General features: G+C 40.1%; 1 protein-coding gene across 1 annotated transcript in view; it reads left to right on the forward strand.

Annotated features, from left to right (window-relative positions):
• Positions 1–19,034, forward strand: part of PID1 (phosphotyrosine interaction domain containing 1) — a 298,012-nt gene extending 278,978 nt beyond the window's left edge. Inside the window, exon 3 of the mRNA XM_043996236.1 lies at positions 16,284–19,034. Coding sequence (XP_043852171.1) covers positions 16,284–16,760 — 477 coding nt within the window. The 3' untranslated portion in view covers positions 16,761–19,034. The remainder of the gene's footprint in view (positions 1–16,283) is intronic.
• Positions 19,035–22,658: the final 3,624 nt, after the last annotated feature.

Here is a 22,658-nt window from a genome sequence, read left to right on the forward strand (position 1 = left end):
CATGGATTTCACCAGATGAGTCCATAATGCCAAAAAGATTAAGAACCCTTTGTGGGGGCAGCTAGGTGGGTCAGTGGATAAAGCACTGGCCTTGGATTCAGGAGGTCCTGAGTTCAAATCCGTCCTCAGACACTTGACACTTACTAGCTGTGTGACCACGGGCAAGTCACTTAACCCTCATTGCCCCACAAAAAAAAAAAAGAAAAAAGAAAAAAGAAAAAAAGATTAAGAACCCTCGAAATAGAGGATCTTACCTTAAAATGAGGCCTTTCCTCATCTAGCTGTTACTGTCCTTTCCACCCCAAATTATTGTATATTTACTTGATATATCTTTTTCTATATACCATCTCTCTCTCTCTCTCTATATATATATACACACACATATATGATATACATATTTAATATATTATATAAACATACATAATATATATTACCTACATAACATATTACATGCATGCATAATAAATATATTTCTTTGTTTTTTCTTTGTTTTTGGGGGTTTTTTTCAGGGCAATGAAGGTTAAATGACTTGCCCAGGGTCACACAGCTAGTGCCTGTCAAGTGTCTGAGGCCGGATTTGAACTCAAGTCCTCCTGAATCCAGGGCCCATACTTTATCCACTGTGCCACCTAGCTACCCCATATATTTCTATATAATGTTTTCCTATGGACATACAATACTTATATATGTATGTGTTCTCTCCTGTGATGGAATTTAAGCTCCCTGAGGGCAGGAACTATTTCACATTTTTCTTTGAATTCTCAGCACTCAGTATAGCGCTTGGCTCTTAAATACATGGTAATTAATAAAAAATCAGACCCTGCCAAGAGGGTTTGTGAGTGGCCCTGACCTGGAGGGGTTCAGCTATGCCCATAGGAGAACCAGGGAATTGGATGTTTATAAATTTAAGAATGTGAGAGACGACTCCCAGACCCAAATGCAGCTAAATGATTTTCTCCTTCTGGGGCTGTAGGAAATTTTGCCCCCCTTGTTTGAAAATGATTATCTCCTTGGCTTCTTTGCTGGGAAAATCACTTGACTATTATGAGTCCCCTTATGGTTTATGGGAGCTAATAGACTTTTAGAGCCATCATAAACAAGGTGATATTTACATTGTAGATTTCCAAACAGCTGGTGACTCACAGAGGAGCGTTCTTCCTTCTGCTACTAATGTTGAACTCTAGCGCCATGTGGATCCCTGTTTATGTGTAGTGGCCATTGTGCAATGGTAATTGGGAGAGGAAAAGCAAAAGAGCTAAAGGAGAGGTAGATTATTTTGGGGGTGGGTGATACTAGAAAAAAGATGGAGGGGAGGTGTTAGAAAAGGTAATTTGTCTTCCTCTTCTTTGGATCAAGATTTCTGAGTACTTGCCTTCCTTTTCCCCCTTTCCCACTCACTGTGATTTTATTTATTCTCCATTTTTAGCCCCTAAATTAACTTAACTCTGTCTGAGAGAAGGGAAACCTCCTACCCTTAAAAGATAGGAAACCAAAACTCTTCGGTCCTTGGAGAGGAAGAAGGCCCTTTGTTCTCAATGCATCATCTTCATAGATTATCCAAATAGTGAGCTTGGGTGGAGACAGGATTGGAGAAGAAGGATTTGTTCAGCAGCTTGGAGGGAGATAAAGTGTTTGGATTCTTCCACTCAAGATCATTTCTGATTCCTCTTCCCATTTCAGGACAGCCTGACATTGCCCTTCTTTCATTTTGCCCCCAAGAGTCAGGTAATTCCAGACTCTTAAAAGTGGCTTCTCAGCCCAAAATAGAATACCGATTATTTACCATCTGAAGGAAGTAGTTGCAGGTTTCAGTCAGAGCCAAAAAGATGAGCCTCTGGAAAACAAAGTTTGAACTCTGACAAATGAACAAAGAATGGTGATTCATGAATGAAATAGCTGGCTGCTGTGTGGTCAGAAAATTCATGTGTACAAATGAGTGATTCCGGAGCTGTTTCTCCTTGCCTGGCTGGGGTCCTGCAGCAGACAGGCTAACACTGACCTTGGCAAGACACCCATGGTTTTCTTTCCATGCCCAAGGACGGTTCCTAAATGATTTCTTCAGTTTGTATTGAGCAAACCCCATTTACTCAAGTTTCCTGTGTCTATGTTTTGAACATCAATATGTGTCATTAATGGACAGAAGGGGGGACAACACCCTTGCATTCCATTTCATTTTAGTCTATTTCTCTTAGAATGTACCCTGGCAGGGAGACTTTTGTTCATCCCACATCTTTCTATGGGCAAGGAAAAGATACTCACATTTCTTGACCTTTTAAAACCATCAGCTCTTCCTTTTCCTAATTTGACTTCTCTTCCTCTATGAGAATAACAGCTCAGTTTGTCTGATAATCCTGTGTGGCAGTTCTGGGAGGGGCCCTCGTCTCTGGGACAGCATGCAAAGGAAAACCAAAGTTGGCATATGCTGGGATAACTGGGATGAGGCAGCAAAATGGAGGCTTAGCTCTTTCCCAACCATTTTGTTGCTGTGGGACTTACTGCTTTTAAGAATTAGGTTTCAAAAAGAGTCCATTCATGTAGAAACCATTTGTGTCTTTCATAGGCAGGTAAAATAACAAATCCATTTCTCACTAACTGAGCCTGACCTCTGTGTTCAGTTATGCTGCTGGTCAGAATCTACCCAGGCTTGGACATAAAGCCTTATATTCTTATTAGGGCAAGGGAGGTTGGGAAGCAATACAGAAAAAAATGTGCCAAATAAAACTTCCCATATAAAGAAAAACATGGTAATAACTCACCTATTCCTTACTACCAAACAATGACAGCACAGATGCCAGCTTTCTTACAGGGTCTTCATTGCGTGGAGAGAAATGTGGTTTTCCATTCCCAGTTCTAGTACTGTAGTTCGAGTCATCATATGTCTTGCCTAGATTGTTTTAGTAACTTCCTAAATGGACTCGCCATCCCTAGTTTCCTGTCACCCTGCAGTCTACCTTCCTGCCAAATCCACTGTCCAGAGACACATCAACTTCTTGTTTGAAAACTTCAATTGATTTCAATTTCCTACTGAAATTAATTCAATACCACAAGTATTTATTAAGTGCCCACTATGTGCTAGGCACTATTTTAGGTGCTGGGTATTCAAAAATAGAATACTCTTTGCCCTAAAGAAGTTTATGTTGCGATGGAGGTCACCATGCATATATGTCAGTAAATTCAAAATAATTTCAGAGTGTTGGAAGGAGGGTATCATCAACTGTGAGGATCAGATGATCAGTCAACCAGCATTAGTTAAGTGCCCATTGTGTGCCAGGTACTATGCTGAGGCCTCAAGTTTTAGAATAAAATATATTCTTTTTAGACTACCATCCAGGACCATCATTGTTCAACAGTGACTTTCTTTTAACAGTATTAATTCTTACTACTTCTATAAACATTCCCTAAGTTCTTACATGACCAAACTGTTATTTCTTCAATATACCCTATGGAGCTATTCGCTTTCCTCTATCCCCCCACCCCATACCTCCAACCATCCTTCACCAGCTCCCCAATTTTCTTTCTCACTGCCTCTTGAAGGCCTATCCAAGTCTATTTTACATATCACCTTCGTCAAGAATCATTCCCCTCCACTGGACATGACTTCTCTCTCTTGAGAACTCCCAGAGAGAATAATCTTTGGTATTCTCTTCTGTTGCATTTACCATATTGGGCCCTGTACTATCCCTTCAGTTGAAAGGTACTAGAGGGCAGGAACAAGGTCTTATTTATTTATGTTTGTATTCCGTCCACCCTAGGAACAAGTGGTAGGATTATCAGTATTATTTGTTCAATGAATGAATGAAGTTATTACTCAGTAATAGGATTCATAACTTGATGCACAGTATAAATGAAACTGTGTCATGGTGTGGCCTTTTGCGAATGGGTTTTTACTGTATTTTTCTTAAAGAGGTATACCATAAACCGCATTTTTGTTCAACTAAACTGTAAAAATGAGGGGGTAATTCACTTTGGGTTTTTCCAAGAATGGGCTGAATGGTATGTTTCTGCAGACTTGTAGTAAACAATGTGAATAAGTGCCAAACTGCAGAGAAAGGCTTAATGGGGAACTTATGGAACATGCCGGCGGGTAGTAAATAATTGCCTTACAAAGGGAGAATGTAGGTTAGGATTCCAGAAAGTGGGCCATCGGGGATGAGAGAGAGCAGTGCTGATTTAACAGGGTCATTCTTGGGGGAGACTGTCTGTAGATTCAAGAGCCCATCATTTTTCTTTTCTTGTCTAGAGAGGCTTAATGTTCATAGTTCTTACATCACATCTTCCTAAAATTTTTTGAGGACCACAGGATCATAGTTTTAGAGCTGGTAGATATTGAATTCACCTCCTTCATTTTACACATCATGAAACAGAGGCCCAGAGAGGTTGTGAGTAGCTCAAGGTCACACAGAGAGCAGTGCTGAGATTAGATTTTTCACTCCAAATCCGCAATGGCCTTTCATTAATGATATCACTTATTGATAGCTTTGTCATTTCCAGATTGCCAAAAACTTTATTAATATTGCAGAAGTATGAATATTTGAGGTTCATTAGATTAATGACTCATTTTTATGAATGAGACAAAATGACTGACGTGTGTGTGTGTTTGTGTGTGTGTGTGTGTGTGTGTGTGTGTGTGTGCACGTGCACATAAGTAGGTCATTGCATCAGGATATATGGAGGCCGGTAAAAGGAGCATTTGAAAATTTTCTAGCCAGGCTGGATCATTTCATCATAAAGAAACCAGCACATGCAATTTGCTTTGGCCAACAGACTCACTCAGTCCTGCCCTTCTTTTGGCAGCAAAGCCACCAATGGAGCTTGTAGCACTAAATAAATTTGTCTGTTTTGTGGCACAGGGGCCACTGGGGCAGATTTTCCCCCTTGCATAGAGGGACTGTCGATTCGTTCCCTGGCATCTGTGGTAAATTACAAAGGCAGAAATTCTCTGGCATGGTTCTACTTCCTCTGTGCACTGGGCACACTGGAACATTTGGTGAAGCTATTGGCCCTAGTTCATAAGTAGCAGTTGATTGGAACAATCCAAGTAATCCCTATATAAACTCTCCTGGGTCTCTAAGCTTAGAAATGCTTTGAGAGATGAAGCAAATGGAGTGTTAGGGATAATGGGAACAGACTCTAGTTTAGGTTTAAGAATCATTCCTTTTGTTATTAAATAAATCTGTTCAATTCTAGAGCTAGATTGAAAGTCCCATAACTTCAGTGGTTTAAATGAGAGGAAGTCACATGATGCTGGAGGAAGGAACCCTAGATTTGGGTCCTGGTTCTGTCCCTTACTTGTGTAATCCTGGGCAAATCACTTAACCTTTGTGGGGAGAGGGGGCTTAGTTTACTCATCTCTCAGTGAGAAGTTGAATTACATGATATCTAAGATCACTTCCAACTGTACATCTATAGTGATCTATGAGAATTAGAATTTTTCTCCAATTTTACATTTTTAAATAGAAAAATTACATGTTTCAAAATAGTAATAGCAATAGCTAACATTTGTGTGGCGCTTAAAGTTTGCAAAACATTTTGCATAAATTTGCATGCAATATCTCATTCGCTGTTCACAACAATTGAGTTAGTTAAATGCTACTTTTTTCTGTAATTTATATTAAGCTAAAGCTGAGAGAGGTTAATGATTTACCTAGGGTTGCATAGTTGGCAAGTGTATGATGTGGGTTTCAGACTCTGGTATTCCTGGCTGTGCTCTGTGTTGGTAGGAGTCCCCACAATGAAAGGTCTCTAACCCCCACTGATGAAACTCCAACTAACTCCAATTCCTTAAAGTGTTCTTATATTTTATGAAATAAAAATATAATTCTGGCAGGCACTTTTATATTGCTTTAAAATTTGCAAAGCATGTTTTGCACTGCATCTCTTTGGAGCCTCACAATTACCTTGTGAAGTGTGCAATTCAAGGAGTTTAGTCCTCATTTTACAGAAACTGAGACTCTCAGAGAGATGAAGTGATTCCCACGGTCACATGGCTAGTAAGTATCAGAGGTAGGATTATAATCCAGGTATGTGTGAGTCTGACCTTCCAAACAATATGGCAGGATGCCTCTTATAGAATGACATCCAGAGATTTCTAGATAAGAAACCCTTCTGGTCCCATTTGAGCTTACACTGTGTACTAATGGTAAAGCAAATTTCTGAATGGGATTTAACTGTCTACACATTAATCTTGTGTCTCCACTTGATGTCCTTGAGGTCAAGGTCTAGGTTTCACATTACCTTGTGTTTTTCAGAGTTGTTAGTCCCCATTATTATGTACATTCACAGTATATACAAGATATCCTGGGAATAATAACCAAAGGAAGGAGCCAGCAATAAGCAGAATCAGGAAAGCCTTCTAAAAGAAGTGAAAACTTGAGCTGACACTAGCTGTGTGACCCTGGGCAAGTCACTTAACTCTCATTGCTCCACAAAAACAAAAACAAAAACAAAAACAAAACAAAAATACCTTTTATGATAGCAGTATGGTATAGTCGGGAAAGAAACGAACTAGAAATCAGGAAACCTGAATTCTTGAGCCAGCCCCAGTTTTCACTTATTGGGTGGCCATGGGGAAGTCATTTTCCCTCTTAATGCCTTTATTCCACATTTCCCCCTCCACATTCTCTCTTCTCTGAGGACCCTATGTCTTACAGTGTAAATTGAGGCCATTTGTTAAAAGAGTTCCCTCTTTTTCCCTTCCCTTTCCCTCTATCGTCCTTTCCCCCAGTCTTTGACAAAGAAATGACCCTTATCCTTGCCAGGGTCTGCCCCTCTGTGTGTGCCCTTGATCTCTTTGCTTATTCTCTAGCATAACCTCAATTATACTCTCTCTCTTTCTAATGTTCAGTCTCTCCCTATCGAACTGTTTCCTTCCCTACTGTCTTCAATGATGCCCAAACCTCTCCCATCCTTAAAATATCCTCACTAGAGCCTACCATCCACTCAAAGTATCCTAGAAATCTTCTCTATTTCTTAGGCAAATTCCTAGAAAATGAGACCTATACTCATGGCTTCTCTTTCCTTTCTTCTCACTCAGTCCTCAACCCTTTACAATCTAGCTTTCCTCCTCAGTAATCTATTGAATTGCCTTTTCCCAAAGTTCTGCATCATATTTATAGTAATTCATTATCTACTTATATGTGAACTTATCTCTTCTTTGAGAATAAACTCTTAAAAACTAGGGATTATTTCATTCTTTGCATTTATATTCCTAGCACTTAATTAACCACAGCACCTGGTACATAGTAGGTAGTAAATAAATGCTGATATTTTAATTAATTAACTGTATACAAAATCATGGTTTGGGAAGCCAAAGGGAAATTTAACTAAATGATCACTGAGGTCTTTTGCTTTTTTGTTTTTTGTTTTTTTGGGTTTTTTGGTGGGGCAATGGGGGTTAAGTGACTTGCCCAGGGTCACACAGCTAGTAAGTGTCAATTGTCTGAGGCTGGATTTGAACTTGGGTCCTCCTGAATCCAGGGCCGATGCTTTATCCACTATGCCACCTAGCCGCCCCCTACTGAGGTCCTTTGCAATTATAGGATTCTATAATTCTGAGTTCCCAAGATAGTAAGACTCTTTAATCAATTTGTGTTTGAGCTCCCTTTTAAATTAGTATCATTGTTTTTAAGCCTTGAATCAAAATTGACTTGGCATATATTCAGGTGCCATGTGCTAGTTTACATATAGAATCACTCATTTGCCAATATAATTATGCCTTCTTATGATATACATGTGTGTATGCATGTATGTATATGTATTTACATATAGGAGAGACAGAGGGATGAAGAGGGAAGGGGAGAGATGGAGACAAAGACAGATGGAGACAGACTTCTGAATAGTCATGGACTTGTATGATATTCCCTGAAAGAGAAGCCTGAAAGTCATTTCTTCTTTAGAAAGATTTGTTTAAACCCTATATCCTTTGCACACAACAGGAACATCCCATGTGACAGCCTAGAGGAGCTCATCGGTGATTCTCTCCTCATGGTTCTAGAATTGTTATATAACCAATCAAAAGCAATGCATTTTAAGCTTCTTCTCTCATGGCATGATCAGCATGGACAGGAAATAAGTTGGCTTGTCAAGAGAATGCTTTCCTTGTCCATTTTCATTATAACCATCTCTGCTTATTGCATCATAATGCCATGTAAGGTGGTAAGACATGGTGGACAGAATGTTACCCTTGAAAAAGAACTAGGTTCCGATCCCAATTCTGGTGCCTAAATACAGCTTCTAACCATAGGCAAGGTAATTCATTTTATGGACCTCAGTTTCCTCATCCATAAAATGGGCTTAATTTTTCTACCCCTCCAAGGATGCTGTGAGGAAAGCATTTCATATACCACACAGTGTTTTATACATGGGTCATCTTTGGGGAAGAAGTTCTAAGAACAGGGGCAGGCAGAGCCATCATTGCCCAGCTGAAGGGCTGTCTCCCAGATTCAGGATTACACAAGACTTTAGAACTGGCAGGGACTTTAGGCATCACCTAGTCCCACTCTCTCATTTTATGGCTGAAGAAACCAAAGCCCAGAGAAATTAAGCAACTTGCTAAAGGGCACACAGCTACCAGAGTTAGGATTCAAACCCACTTCACCTGATTCCAAATCCTAAATTCTTCTTATTACATTATACTGCCACTCACTGGGAATAGAACTGATATTATTATTTGTTCTTCTTAAAGGGTACATGCAGGGGGCAGCTAGGTAGCTCAGTGGATAGAGCACCGGCCCTGGATTCAGTAGGACCTGAGATTAAATCCAGCCTCAGATACTTGACACTTACTAGCTGTGTGACCCTGGGCAAGTCACTTAACCCCAATTGCCTCACTGAACAAAAAAAAAAAGGTACCTGCGGGCAAAACATTTTCGCCCTTTTCCTTTTAAGGAAATCTGCTGATTTCAGAATCATAGAATCTCAGAATTTGAAAGCACCTCTGAGGTCATCTAGTCTTTACACTGGAACTGACAAGACTTCCCCATATCCAGAGCTCCACTGAGGGGAAATCCATTCATTCCTGAAGTGGACCATTTTCCTTTGGAATTGCTGTGATTGTTAGTAAGTTTTTACTTACAATGAAGCTAAAGTGCACCTCTTGTTTCAAAAGTAGATTGTATGTCCCTAAATCTCCCTGGGCTCTCCTCTGCCCCTTCAAACCCAATAGCTTCTCATGCCCCTCCATATTCTAGAAGGCTTCCTTTCCTTTTGATCATCCCAGCTTCCTCTCTTATGGCCCCAGGACCCTAATCCTCCTTTTCTCCCCCATTCCTGCTGATTGAAGCTGTGTTAGAGCATGTGACATTTACATAAGGGGCCATCATTGGTAATAATGGAGGTCAGCGATGGTGGATGTAAAAACTTAATATTGTTTTTAATGACTTCTAACATTCCTCCTGACGTCTGAAATTCTCTGTTATCCATTGACCGATTTATAGAGGGCATATTAGAAGTTGGTCAGTCAGTAAGCTTTTTTTTTTTTTTTTTTTAGCAACTACTGTTTGCCAGGCTCTGTGTTAATTGTTGAGGATACAAAGAAAGGCAAAAGTCAGTCCCTGTGCCTGAGGATATCTTGTTTGTTTGTTTCTTTTTTACTGAGTCATAGTTGGGTTAACAAATGAGTTCTCCAGTGACCAGGCCACCCTACTTTGGGAGTTCATGCAGATGATAATCACTGTACAGACTTAATTTAGCCTCATATACTGTCTGAGACAAGAGTACTCAGGCACTTTTGGTCAGCAGGCTTAGGGGGCAGCAATACCAATGAACAGACAGCTGTCCTTAGCAGTCAAAAGGACTGGGGTCAGATTGTACATTCTGTGTGTCCTTTGATAAGCCGCTTCACCTCTTAGTTCTCTGGGATGAAAAGCTGCTGATCTTCATGGGTAGGGGGCATTTCTTCATCAGAAGTTCCCCACACTCATCAGAAGATAAGTCTGGACCAAGAAAAAAATTAACAATGGTAATATTGGTACCATTTGATATACATACATATGCATACATGTTGTATAATATAGAATGTATTATATAATATAGAATGTATTATGTAATATAGAGTATATAATGTATATATACACACATATTATTAGGTATGTATTCATAAGGAAACAGCAAGGTGGTGCAATGGATAGAACAATGGCCCTGGAATTAGGAGGACCTGAGTTCAAAGCTGGCCTCAGACACTTACTAGCTGCATGACCCCAGGCAAGTCACTTAACCCTGTTTGCCTCAGTTTCCTCATGTGTAAAATGAGCTAGATAAGGAAATGGCAAACTACTCCAGTAACTTTTCCAGGAAAACTCCAAATGGAGTCACAGAGTCAGATGTGACTGAAATGATTCAACAACAACAAAATTTTTAAGGAATCCTGATTTACCTTAACTAACCTGCCAAGGATTTATTAGTCATAAATTTATCTAAACTCTTCTTGAACCTGCTTTTGTCTTTGGCTTCTACAATGATTTTATTTGAGAGTGATGAATTCCATATGTTTATGATGTGTGACTGCCTATGTGTCAGTTCTCATCACTTTGGGCCTTGCTATAGCTCCTGACAGTGTCAACTCTGCCATCTACCTAGATGTCCCAAAGGCCTTGCCTTGGGCCCTCTTCTCTTCTCCTCCCCGCCCCCAACCTTGGCTATCACTTCTAGCCCTATGGATTCAATTATATTTACAGAGATGATCTCCATAGTTATGTATCCAAGCTGAATCTCCCACTTGGACTCCAGTCGTACCTTGCCAACTGCCTGCTAAATAGCTCTATCTATATAAGATCATGGATTTAGAATTGGAAGGGACCTTAGAAGCCACCTACTCCCAACTCTTTCATTTTACAGAGTAGGAAACTGAGGCATAGAGATATAAAACTTGCCTAGGGTCACACAAGTAGTAAATGTAAGAGGCAAGTTTCAAACTCACGTCTTCCATTGTTCCAACCACTGTGCCATCTAGCTGCCTATATCAATTGTATTATCCTAATTAAGTAATAAGTGCTTTAATTTTTCATTCATTCATGCATTCACTCACTCTTATTGTCCGTCTACTCATATGGCCACTACCATAGATAAGACTCTTCTCATCTTGACGAACCTGGGGTAAGGGATGGGGATTAGGGGTGTGGCACAAGGGCTGGGTTGAGGTGTGGGGGGGGGGCAGTTATTAGATCTCTTGGAGTCAAAAAACCCCCAAGCTGACATCCAACCTCAGACACCTGCAAGTTGTATGACTGTGGGCAAGTCACTTAATGTCTATTTCACTCAGTTTCTTCATCTGTGAAATGAGGATAATAACAGCACCTACTTCCCAGGATTGTTGTGAGGATTATATGAGACAATATTTGTAAAGCAGAATATAAATGCTAGCTATTAGCAATCTCTCCCTTAAACTGTTGTTAAGGCTGCCTGAGCGGCCTTGTTGCTCTGGTCTTGTCCTCTCTCCTTTCCACCCTCCCCATAGCTACCAAAATAATATTCCCAAGGCACAGGCTTTACCAGGACTCCCTTGCTTACAAGCTTCAAAGCTTGGTTCCATCTCATGTCTCGGATCAAATACAAATTCCCCAGCTTGGAATCTAAAGCCCTTCACAATCTGACTTTAGCCTGCTTTTCTCGTCTTCATTCATGTTATATTTCCTCAGACACACTCACTGGAGCTAAGTTGTTTCCCTGAACCCAGCTTCCTCCTTCTCATCTTTCTGCCTTCCCAATGCTGCCTCCGCCAGTCCTTCAAGACTCTTCTTGATCTTACCTCCTCCACACAGCCTTGCTTGGAGACTTCCCTCCTTTCTTTCTTCCTTTTCTTCCTTCCTTCCTTCCTTCCTTCCTTCCTTCCTTCCTTCCTTCCTTCCTTCCTTCCTTCCTTCCTTCCTTCCTTCCTTCCTTCCTTCCTTCCTTCCTTCCTTCCTTCCTTCCTTCCTCTCTCTCTCTTTCTTTCTTTCTGGTTAAGTGACTTGCCCAGGGTCAAACACCTAGTAAGTGTCAAGTGTCTGAAGCTGAATTTGAACTCAGGACCTCCTGAATTCAGGGCCAGTGATTTATCCACTGTACCATCTAGCTGCCCCCAAGCCTCCCTCCTTTCATTCATTAGCATTAACTCCCTCTCACAATTTCTGCATTCATTCATTCGAGCATGACTTTGTGTCCTATCTCCCTAGTGGAGTATGAACTTCTTCTGTAGAAGGACTATCTCGATCTTGTCTCCCTTCCCAATCCCTGACATGGGGTCCGGTACACATTTGGCTCTTAAGATATGTTTGGTGAATTAAACTGAAAGTGTTTGTGAATGACTCAGTATACTACAGACCACATACTAGCTAATGGTACCCAGGGTAGTGCCGGTCAGCTAGTAAATTCATGACACTTCTCTTTAGACTTTTATTTGTTGTTATTCAGTCATTTCAGTTGTGTCTGTCTCTTTGTGACCCCCATTTTGGGGTTTTCTTGGCAAACATACTGGAGTGGTTTGCTGTTTTCTTCTCTAGCTCATTTTACAGATGAGGAAACTGAGGCTTGCTCAGTAACACAGATAGTAACTGTTAGAGTCAAAATTCGAACGGCATTTCATTAACATGAGAGCCCAAATTCTTTCTTTTGTTTTCTTTTTGCTTTCTTTTATTTTGGGGGTGGGGTGCAGAATTGAGGGCTAAGTGACTTGCCCAGGGTCACATAGCTAGTCACTGTCAAGTATCTGAGGCTTGATTTGAACTCAGGTCCTCCTAAATTCAGGACTGGAGCTTTATCCACTGCACTACTGAGCTGCCCCCCAGAGACCAATTTTTTTCCATCATATCACACTACTTCCAAAAGTCTTAAATGATTTCTCTTGAAATAGGGATAAGGACTGGACTATGATTCCATTTATGCAGGGAATTCTCAGATGGAGAAATTCCCCTTATCAATCCAGGTTGGCACTTTCTTAGCAAGTGATAATCTGTAAAAAAAAAAAAAAAAGTACTAGAACATCAAGAGGTTAAATGACTTGGCAGATGTCTCATAGTCAGTATCTGTCAGAGGCAGGATTTGAACTACTATCTAAATGCTCCATGACCAGCTTTCTATCCCAAATACTCTACTTTTCCCCCTTGAAATGAACTGGATAAAATCTCAATATATTTTATGAAATGTAGGCTTATCTTTAGCATCTTCTCCACCCCATTGGGGATTATTTTTATACTGGCACAGGGCCTAGACTATAAATGTACTTCATAAACACCTATTGAGTTCATGAAACATTGGAAGGGTCTGAGGGCTAGTCCGTTCCCACCAGTTTATAGGTCTTCCATTTTCCTTCTCCTTGTTTCTAATGCCAGGGCTACTTTGGTATTCTATTACAAATACCCAGCTCCCCTAACTGACTGATTGTAGGATTGGAGATTTAGGAAGGAAGGAACTTCAGAAGCTCAGAAGGGTTGACCCTCAAATTTTAAAGGTGAGGAAATTGAGGCCCATGGAGCTCAAGTGACTTGTGTCCTAAAGTCCTACAGGTAGGAAGTATCAGGGCCAGAATTTGAACCTGTACCCTCTAACTCAAGGACTGCTGGTCCTTTCCCTGTCCCAGTATGGCCCTTGAATGATGTCTGCAGTTCTTAAGAACAATCCTGCCTTGTTGTTTGTTCATCATTCTCAAAGACTTGTAGTGGATTGGACTTAAGTGAGGGAGGGTCATCAAGCAAGGTCACCAACCTCACTTTCTCCTCCAGAGCCATTTGGGTCCAGTGGCAAGATATACATCAGGACAATTGGAGATGGTCTGGGACATTTAAGGCAAAAAGGTTGAATGACTTGCCCAGGGTCACACAGCTAGTAAGTGTCAGATTTAAACTCAGATCCTCCTAAAGTCAGGGCCAGTGCTTGATCCACTGTACCACCTAGCTTCCCCAATTCTGCTTTGCAAATTCATGAATAGCAATTTTTTCCTTATACTTATCATGTAGCTTTGTATGTCACCAATTCAGGTAGTTTGGAAGGGAAAAAACAAAATTATTTCTACTCTATCTTTTGTATCATCAAATAGCACCTATATACTGAGTGAGTTATCAGTATAATAAAATATCTTGAAGAAATGTAGTTCTAGATTAATTGGAAATCTGTCAATTATAATTATCTTGTAAATTACTTGAACTATTCTAATTATTCTTTGGACTACTTCCCCTTTTTTCCTACAGTAGATCTCCCAGAGAAAATTTGATTTCATTTAAAATATTCAGAATTCTAGGGACAAATATTTATGTGAGAAAAGTATAATTCTTTTTCTGTGCTGTAAAAATTTCACTATGTTGAAATTGCTTTGGGGCAGGTGGGTCCAATCTATAGTGGATTTTGCATAAAGTTTTATAAGTATATTCTATAATTCTCTCTCAACCTGAGTCAATGTGTAATTTCAAAAACTTAAAAAGCTTATTGTGAAGTTTGGGACTTTTCCCCCCACCTTGGAACTTCTCTGTCTACCAAAGAGAAGATGTTCCTTGCTGCAGTATATAACATGAATAACTCACTGTAACATTGGGTAACAGTGCTGTTCTATTTCCCCTTCTGCCTCCTTCAAGCTTGAATGAAAATTAAATGTGTCATAACAAAGCACAAAAGTCCAGTTTGCGTGATTATTCATAACAGGCCATATGGTGAAATGAATAGGGAGGTGACTTCTGAGGCAAGGAAGATTTGAATTCCTGACCTGTCTCTGTTTCATCCTGCTTACGTGACCTTGGTCAGGTCACTTAACCTCTAAGTATGCTGGGTGGGTCTCTAAGACTGTAATTTTCAGAGAAAGTTTCCCTTTTTAGTGGTAGAAGGAATTTTCCCACTGGAATCTCCCTATACCAATGAAATCACAGTTCCCCCCAAAATGATTATGCATAAATTCTCATGTCATTCATATTCTCATAATTTCACCATGAAGATCTGATTTTAAGACATAGTCATGGGAAATTACTCAACCTTTGTGGAAATGAGTGTACCATGAAAGGTCTACTTAATGACCCTTGGGTGAACAGCATAGTTGAAAGTCTGTCATAGGTAAGAAGGAGCATAGGTAAGGACTCACTTTACTTGAATAGAGAGGATAGAGGTAGGAGCATTGACATGGCATTCCAAAGCAATACATTTAAACTTGACCAAAGGGGGAAAAGGTAATCAAGCATCTGAGCAATCAAGGAGTAGAATAAGCTATCTCAAGAGCTAATGGGTTGCCCCCCCTCCCCAACCTCCAATGGCAGTCTTCACGCCAAGACTGGATGAAGAGTTGTTAAGTGAGATTCTTGTTCAGGTATGAGTTAGACTAAATAAATAGTCTTTGAGATTTTGTAATTCCTTCCCCAGCTGTAAGTCTATCTATTTCTTCCTGTTGTTTTATTTTTTCATGAAATTTTTGTGATTTGATGTTGCATGATGCATTTGACATTTTTGAGTCTCTTCTTTCAAGCCACTCTTATTCTTTTTTTTTTTTTTTTTTGGTGAGGCAATTGGGGTTAAGTGACTTGCCCAGGGTCACACAGCTAGCAAGTGTCAAGGGTCTGAGGCTGGATTTGAACTCAGGTCCTCCTGAATCCAGGGCCAATGCTCTATCCACTGCGCCACCTAGCTGCCCCATGCATTTGACATTTTCAATGATGTCAACAGAAACAATAGCATGTTGAAAGACACTGATTTTTAGAGTTTTGCTTTTGGTAGTCATCCTAACAGCATGACACATCCAGGCAAGATACTTCTTTGTGGTTTGGAAGCAATGGACCTTTGCAGGGTTTTCAATTGTTTCCAGAACTTAAACAATTCTCCTTTAGGGCATAATGTAATGAAAGCCATCCCCCAGCCTTGCACAGTTGCTAGATAGATTTACACATACTAATCCTTATGTAAAATCAAATATTGGATGATATGGAAATGAAATCAGCCTAGGAAATAACTTTAATAGAGATTTTTTATGATGCTATATTCTTCTGACTTCTTGAAGTATTGAATTCTGTGTTTCACAGAAAATAAAATTAAATTGATGTCTATCTTGAATTTGAAGAAAAATAAAATAATAAATAAAATTCCTCTCTAATTGATAAAGAGACAGAGACTCCTTTCATTTCAAATGCAATTTGTTTCCCAGGGCAATGCAACACTACTTACTCAGTAGGTTCTGTTTGGAAGCCATTTTGAATTCAGAGGTCCCTTCCGGGCGTCCACATCCTGAGTCTGCACCTGATGCAATGAATATATGTCTGTTTTGGAAAGTGTTTAATTTGAGTAAAATAATGGTTTTTACCCATTCTTTTCTCTTTCCCTCTCCATTCCTATCTTTCCAGGTAACATATCTGGGCAAGGTCTCCACAACAGGGATGCAATTTTTATCTGGCTGCACAGAAAAGCCAGTCATTGAGCTCTGGAAGAAGCATACACTGGCCAGAGAAGATGTCTTCCCAGCTAATGCTCTCCTGGAAATCCGGCCCTTCCAAGTCTGGCTCCATCACCTTGACCTGAAAGGAGAGGCTACCGTCCATATGGATACCTTTCAGGTGGCTCGCATTGCCTACTGTACCGCTGACCATAATGTAAACCCAAACATCTTTGCCTGGGTCTACAGGGAGATCAACGATGACCTGTCCTACCAGATGGACTGCCATGCTGTGGAGTGTGAAAGCAAGCTAGAAGCCAAGAAGCTAGCTCATGCCATGATGGAGGCCTTCAAGAAGACATTCCACAGCATGAAGAGCGATGGCCGGATCCATCGGAACAGCTCATCTGAAGAAGTCTCTCAGGAATTGGAATCTGATGATGGCTGAAGGCACTGGTCAGTGGTTCAGCAAAGGCAGCCATGGCCTAGGGAATAGGAGCTGATAGATAAATAAGCAACGATTCAAATTGGGGATGAAAAGACTGCCAAATACTTGGCTGACCAAGCTTTTTAAAATCAAAAGAGCAATTCAGAACCTAAAGATATGCATCATTAAAGTAATTATGTTACATTGAAATCTGCTGCTGCTGTGAATGTGAGGGGGGGGGAGAGAAAAGCTTATTTTTCTTCTCATTTTCCCCCAATTTCCCCTCTTCTCCTGGCCCCAGACCCCTCCCTGCTGATTCTGTCCATCTTCTTGAAATATTCCACAGCCTGTAGTTTATCAGGCTGCTTTTCTTCAGCTATTGGTTCCTTCCGATTTGCCTTATGAAACCCATCAAAAAATGATCAGATGTTCCTGGGGTATTCATAGCAGCGGTGGGTGGAAGGGGGGGTGGGCTCTGATGCTGGCGCATATGCTCCTGGGGGAATAGAAAAGCACCCAGGATGACCTCCCTCACAGAATTCTCTCTCATGGCATGTTTCAAAACCTCTTGGCCATTTGTGACCCAAGACAGATGTCCTTTGGCTTTCAGACTAACCACCTGAAATTCATCAGTTAATTCACAGTTCACAGCTAAAGATGATGATTTTATTTTACAAATATATCAAATACTATCTTATTTTATTCACTTTCTCTATTTTCTTAGTGTACCTGCAGCTACTTATTTCACACACACACACACACACACACACACACACACACATCCTTATCATCCCATCATTGCTAATCTTAACACACATACACACTGCAGGGCACCCAAAGGGAACAAAACAACAACCCACCCCCACCCAAGACAATATGAGAATGATCACAGAATATATTTGCTCTCTTTTCTATGTATTTTTCTTCAGCCTTGATTTGTGGCTGGTTGATAGGTTGATAATCCAGTCCCAAAACTCCTCCATAGCCAGCCTTAAATCAATCGATAAGAGCATGGAAACCTTTTCTTCCCCCATGAGAATCTCAGCCACTAAACCATTGCTTAGAAATTGATCGTCAGTAACTCCCTCTGCACATTCAAAGACCCCTTGACTAAGTTACTTTAAAGGGAAATATGTCTCTATCTCTTAAAGATGACAGTTCCTTGGGATGAGTGGTCAATTATTGGTCCTGCAGAGAAGTTTTCGTTACGAATGCCTGTCATTTTCCCATTCCGTGGATAGGATGATCCTCAAATTTCATAAGTGCAAAAAAGTCAATATGAATAAGATAAAAAAGGACTTGTTACAATAAATACATTTAAGGCCAAGAGCAGATTCATAGTTTGCAGGTAATGCTGCTCCTTTATTAAAAAAAAAAAGAAAAGAAAAGAAAAAAGTTTGTTTTTAATCATGGTAAGGTTAGTGGCACTAGGGCACCTTACAGAAGCCTTAAATGAAAGCTAATCAAATCCAGCTAGCTCTATGTCTGTGTTTGCTATGTGTATATGTATGTCTGTGTGTGCGTGTGTGCGCGTGTATGTGTGTGCCTGTGCGTGTGTCCAGTGTTTAAAGCATGTAGAATAAGCATGGAGACATATTGGGGAGGACTTACACCTCTTGAAAATATGCTTGTTGCTTTACAATGTATGTAAACTATTCTTTAGCATAAATGCATTCATACTTTAATAAAAAATATGTTTGAGTTAATAAAGCTCAATAGTTTTACACTCTTTTTTGGTGTAAAATGCCAATTCTGGGATTGTGTATGAGTGTTTTTTTTTTCCTTAAAGACTTTGATTCCTTTGCCAGTACTCAATGCCTCTTTTTGGACTTCTACTACTGCATGATAAAAGGCTGTGCTCCAATGAATATGTGGGTATTTTCTTGAAAAATACCAATTACAACCAATCTATGCCTTCCTATCCTGTGTGATTCTTATCCATGATCTCCCCCATAAACTCACCACAAGAGTCTACTCAATGTACTGGGACCTTCCTCATTTTCTCTTAAAATTGCGAGGCCATCCTAGGCTGTCCATTGAACATCTCTTGCTTACTATGTAACCAGCCCATCTTCTTTCTTTGTTTTCAGTGTGTTATAGGATGTCATGGAGAAACAATATGGAAGATGTCAGCAGAGAAATGTCTGAGCAAAAGGAAGAAAAGATGATAAAAATCTGTAAATATTTACTTGTTCATTAACATAGCAAAATAGCTTTTGTTGAAAATACATTGTGGCATTCTTTTTGATGAGGTGGGATCTATGAACTTGTTATAAAAATATTTTAATAACTTAATGTCAATGTCATTGGTTTCCTTTGTTATCTCCTGTATTTTATTTTATGAATTTAAAGGCATTATTCTGAGAAGGGGTCCATAGGGCTTCATGCCCATGGGAGAAAAAAAAAGAAGAAGAATTTCTACCTTAAAGAGATTCCTGAAACACTGAGAGTTTGAGTACCTTGCCTTTAGTCACACACCTAGCACAAGACAGGTTTTAACTGATTTTTTTTGTTGGTGAGACAATTGGGGTTAAGTGACTTGCCCAGGGTCACACAGCTAGAAAGACAAGATAGATTTTTTTTTTCAAGATACGTTTTAAACCAAATCTTTTTGACTCGAAGGCTGGCCTTCTATCCTCTATACCTTGCTGCTCCTTTAACACTCTTATTTAGAAATTCTGGCTAATTTGATTAAATGGGGGGGGTCAATAAGAATTAAGTGATTTCCCCAGGGTCACACAGCTACTAAGTGTCAAGTGTCTGAGACCCGGTTTGAACTCAGGTACTCCTGAATCCAGAGCCAGTGCTTTATCCACTGTGCCACCTAACCGTCCTGAAATTCTGGCTAATTTAAAAAAAAAATGTTTCTACATATTTTTGGAGTCCTCAGGTTGAATCAAGACAGTTCAACCTTGAGTGATTCCTTCTGGGGGAATGTGTCAAAATATCTCATCCAAGAGAGATTGTGTGATCCTAGGATTGAGGGTTAGAGCTGGAAGGGAGCTTGAGTTCATCTTGGTAAACCCACTGATTTTACAAACAACAAAATGTGAGACCCGGAGGCGTTCAAAGACTTGGGATCATTAGACCGCAGATCATTTTCTCAGATCGTTAGAGTACTTTTTTTTCTTTAGTCATCTCAGTTTTGTCTGACTTCATGATCCCACTTTGGTTTTTCTTGGCAGAGATACTGGAATGGTATGCTATTTACTTCTCCATATCATTTTGCAGTTGAGGAAACTGAGGCAAACAGGATTAAGTAACTTGCCCAGGGTCACGCAACTTGTAAGTGCCTGAGGCCACATTTGAACTCAGGGAGATGTGTCTTGCTGACTCCAGGGCAGCACTCTATCCTCTGTGCCATTTAGCTGCCTCCTTAGGTCATTATCAAAGTACAAAAGCAGAGTATTTAATATGGCTGTCTCTCCTTGAGTAGTCCATATTTTCTATATGGAAAGAACCTTTAGACCATCACCACATTTTACACTTAACTAAACTGTGGCCCCAGAAAGGTTCAATAATTTTTTTGAACTAAGACAACAACCCAGGGTTCTCTGACTGCAAACATAGCACTCTTCCATCTCTATTATCCAACTAAAGTGAAGCAGGATTGACTCTCCAAGACATTAAAGGCTGGCTTCAAAGGAATGTGGAATTTTAATAGATACCTCATTTAATACTCCAAACAACCCAAAGAGTTATAGAGGATCCCTGTTTTATAGATGAGGAGACAGAGACATCAGAGAAAGGTTAGTAACTTGGCCAAAGACACACCTTCAGGAAAAGGCAGAGCCCAGCATTGAACCCACGTCAGAGTTTTAGCCTTGTGTGCTTTGGATTACATGTAGTTACAGCTAAGATGGGATCCTTTTGATCTGTCCATTCATAACAACAGCCTCCCTTTTATCATGGCTTTGTGTCTTTCAACATTGCCAAGTCATATTTTATCCTAGTTAGCCATTCTTATAAGATATTTGTTCACAATTAAAAGGACAATCTAAAATGAGAATGGAAGAAGTTCCTAGCCTGGGCAGAGGCCCAAAAGTTTTATTTGGCCTTAAGCAGGAAGAGACATTTTGATTACTTTTCCCCCTCCACTGGATCTAAGACGTGGATGAGAAAACTGGTTCCACCCAAAGAGAGTCAGATATCTGACAAGTCTGAATCTCAAAAAAGCGTGTGAAAACTCCCTGTATAAATAGCACAATCATGGTTTTCAGGACAATTAGGCAAAAACTTGCAAGGCCACCATTATAGAACTTAGTTTGGTTCTTGAATTACCTTGTTATCTAAAGTATATTTTTTATTTAAGTTTTATTTTTCTGCTTGTTTATATGTTGCTTAGATTTCCCCCATGTCTCTCCTCCTGTCCCTTCCAGAGAGTCATTTAGAGAGATGAGGAAACTGGGGCAAACAGGATTTTTTTAAGAGAAAGGAAAAATCCCCAGGAAAATTAACTAATCAGAAAATTTGACATTGCACATATTGCTTCACACTCATTGACCACATCCACTTCGAAAGAAGTTGTGTGTGTGTGTGTGTGTGTGTGTGTGTGTGTGTGTGTGTCGAGGAGTAGAGGGTAGGGAGGTGTTTTCTTTAGAAGCAAGTTGATTCTTTACACACGATGTCTAATTTTTGGGAAAGGGAGAAAGAACATTCTATAGTATATAGAGGTCTGCAAAACAACCTGGATTGGAGATCCCACTTCTGATTCATGCTGATGGACTGACCCTACGTAGGTTACTTAACTTCTGAATGACCCCGGAAGCTCTAAAATTTGCCGATCTGCATAAATAGAGGGAGTTTCCCTATACAGAAAAAAAAAAATATCTTGAGTACAAAAAGTACACACAGCCTCATGAATCACTCCTTTAATTGGTGGTCTCTGAGGGATTAGCAAGCTTGCAAATGTCTTTTGGTCCACCACCACCACCAGCAATGACAAATGTAAAGAAATGTGTTCCATTTATTCTCCAAAGTGGGCATGGCTGAAAAGTCAGTGTAGAATAAAATATGAGACCAAACCAGAACAGAATCTCTCAGGAGGGAGCAGAAGGTGCTTTCAAGCATCAGGTAAGTAAATTGAATTTGGCTCAACTTTCAGGCACATAAGTCAAAACAGAAAAATGTTGGATGATTTGTTTTGTTTTCCTTACAATAAAAACAATATAGATTCTTTTGCTGGAGCACCATTTTCCTTGGAATTAACTATTAGGCAGCTATTTATCATAGGGTCATTGAAAATTAGTGTTGGGGCAACTAGGTGATGCAGTGGATAAAACACCATCCTTGGATTCAGGAGTACCTGAGTTCAAATCCGGCCTCAGACACTTGGCACTTACTAGCTGTGTGACCCTGGGCAAGTCACTTAGCCCCCATTGCCCCACAAAAAAAGAAAAGAAAATTAGTATTGAACAGACTCTCTAACCCAACCCCATCATTTGACTCATATGGTGATTGAATGCTTACAAAATGTCCTTACTGTGGCCTAGTGAAGTAAGTAGCTTAGTCTCCCCTTTTTAGAGATGAGAGGTAAACAGACATAGAGTAATGCAGTGATTTATCCAAGTTTCCACATTATCAAGGCAAGGATTTCAATCCAGGTCTTCACATAGTTGTAATTAAGAATCCTAGAAAATGGGAAAATCCATTTGCAGAAGGTAGAAAGTCATGTTGGGGGTAAGGAGGGATGGTAACCCTTCAACCTCTGTTCGAAATTCTGGTCTCTTGCCCTTTCCTGAGGTCAAGCTTACCTCCTACCCTATATAGCCATAAATTGGACTAATACTGTAAAATATAGAAATGGTCACCTCTGGACCACTGTAGGGAGGAAGCATGGACTCCCTAGGGAAAGCCTCAATTTCCTTGCCTTTCCCCTCCCTACTTTTGCTTCTTGATACTGTAAAGAATTAATTGTTA

Source organism: Dromiciops gliroides, chromosome 3 (assembly GCF_019393635.1).
Source record: "Dromiciops gliroides isolate mDroGli1 chromosome 3, mDroGli1.pri, whole genome shotgun sequence".
NCBI classification, from domain to species: Eukaryota; Metazoa; Chordata; class Mammalia; order Microbiotheria; family Microbiotheriidae; genus Dromiciops; species Dromiciops gliroides.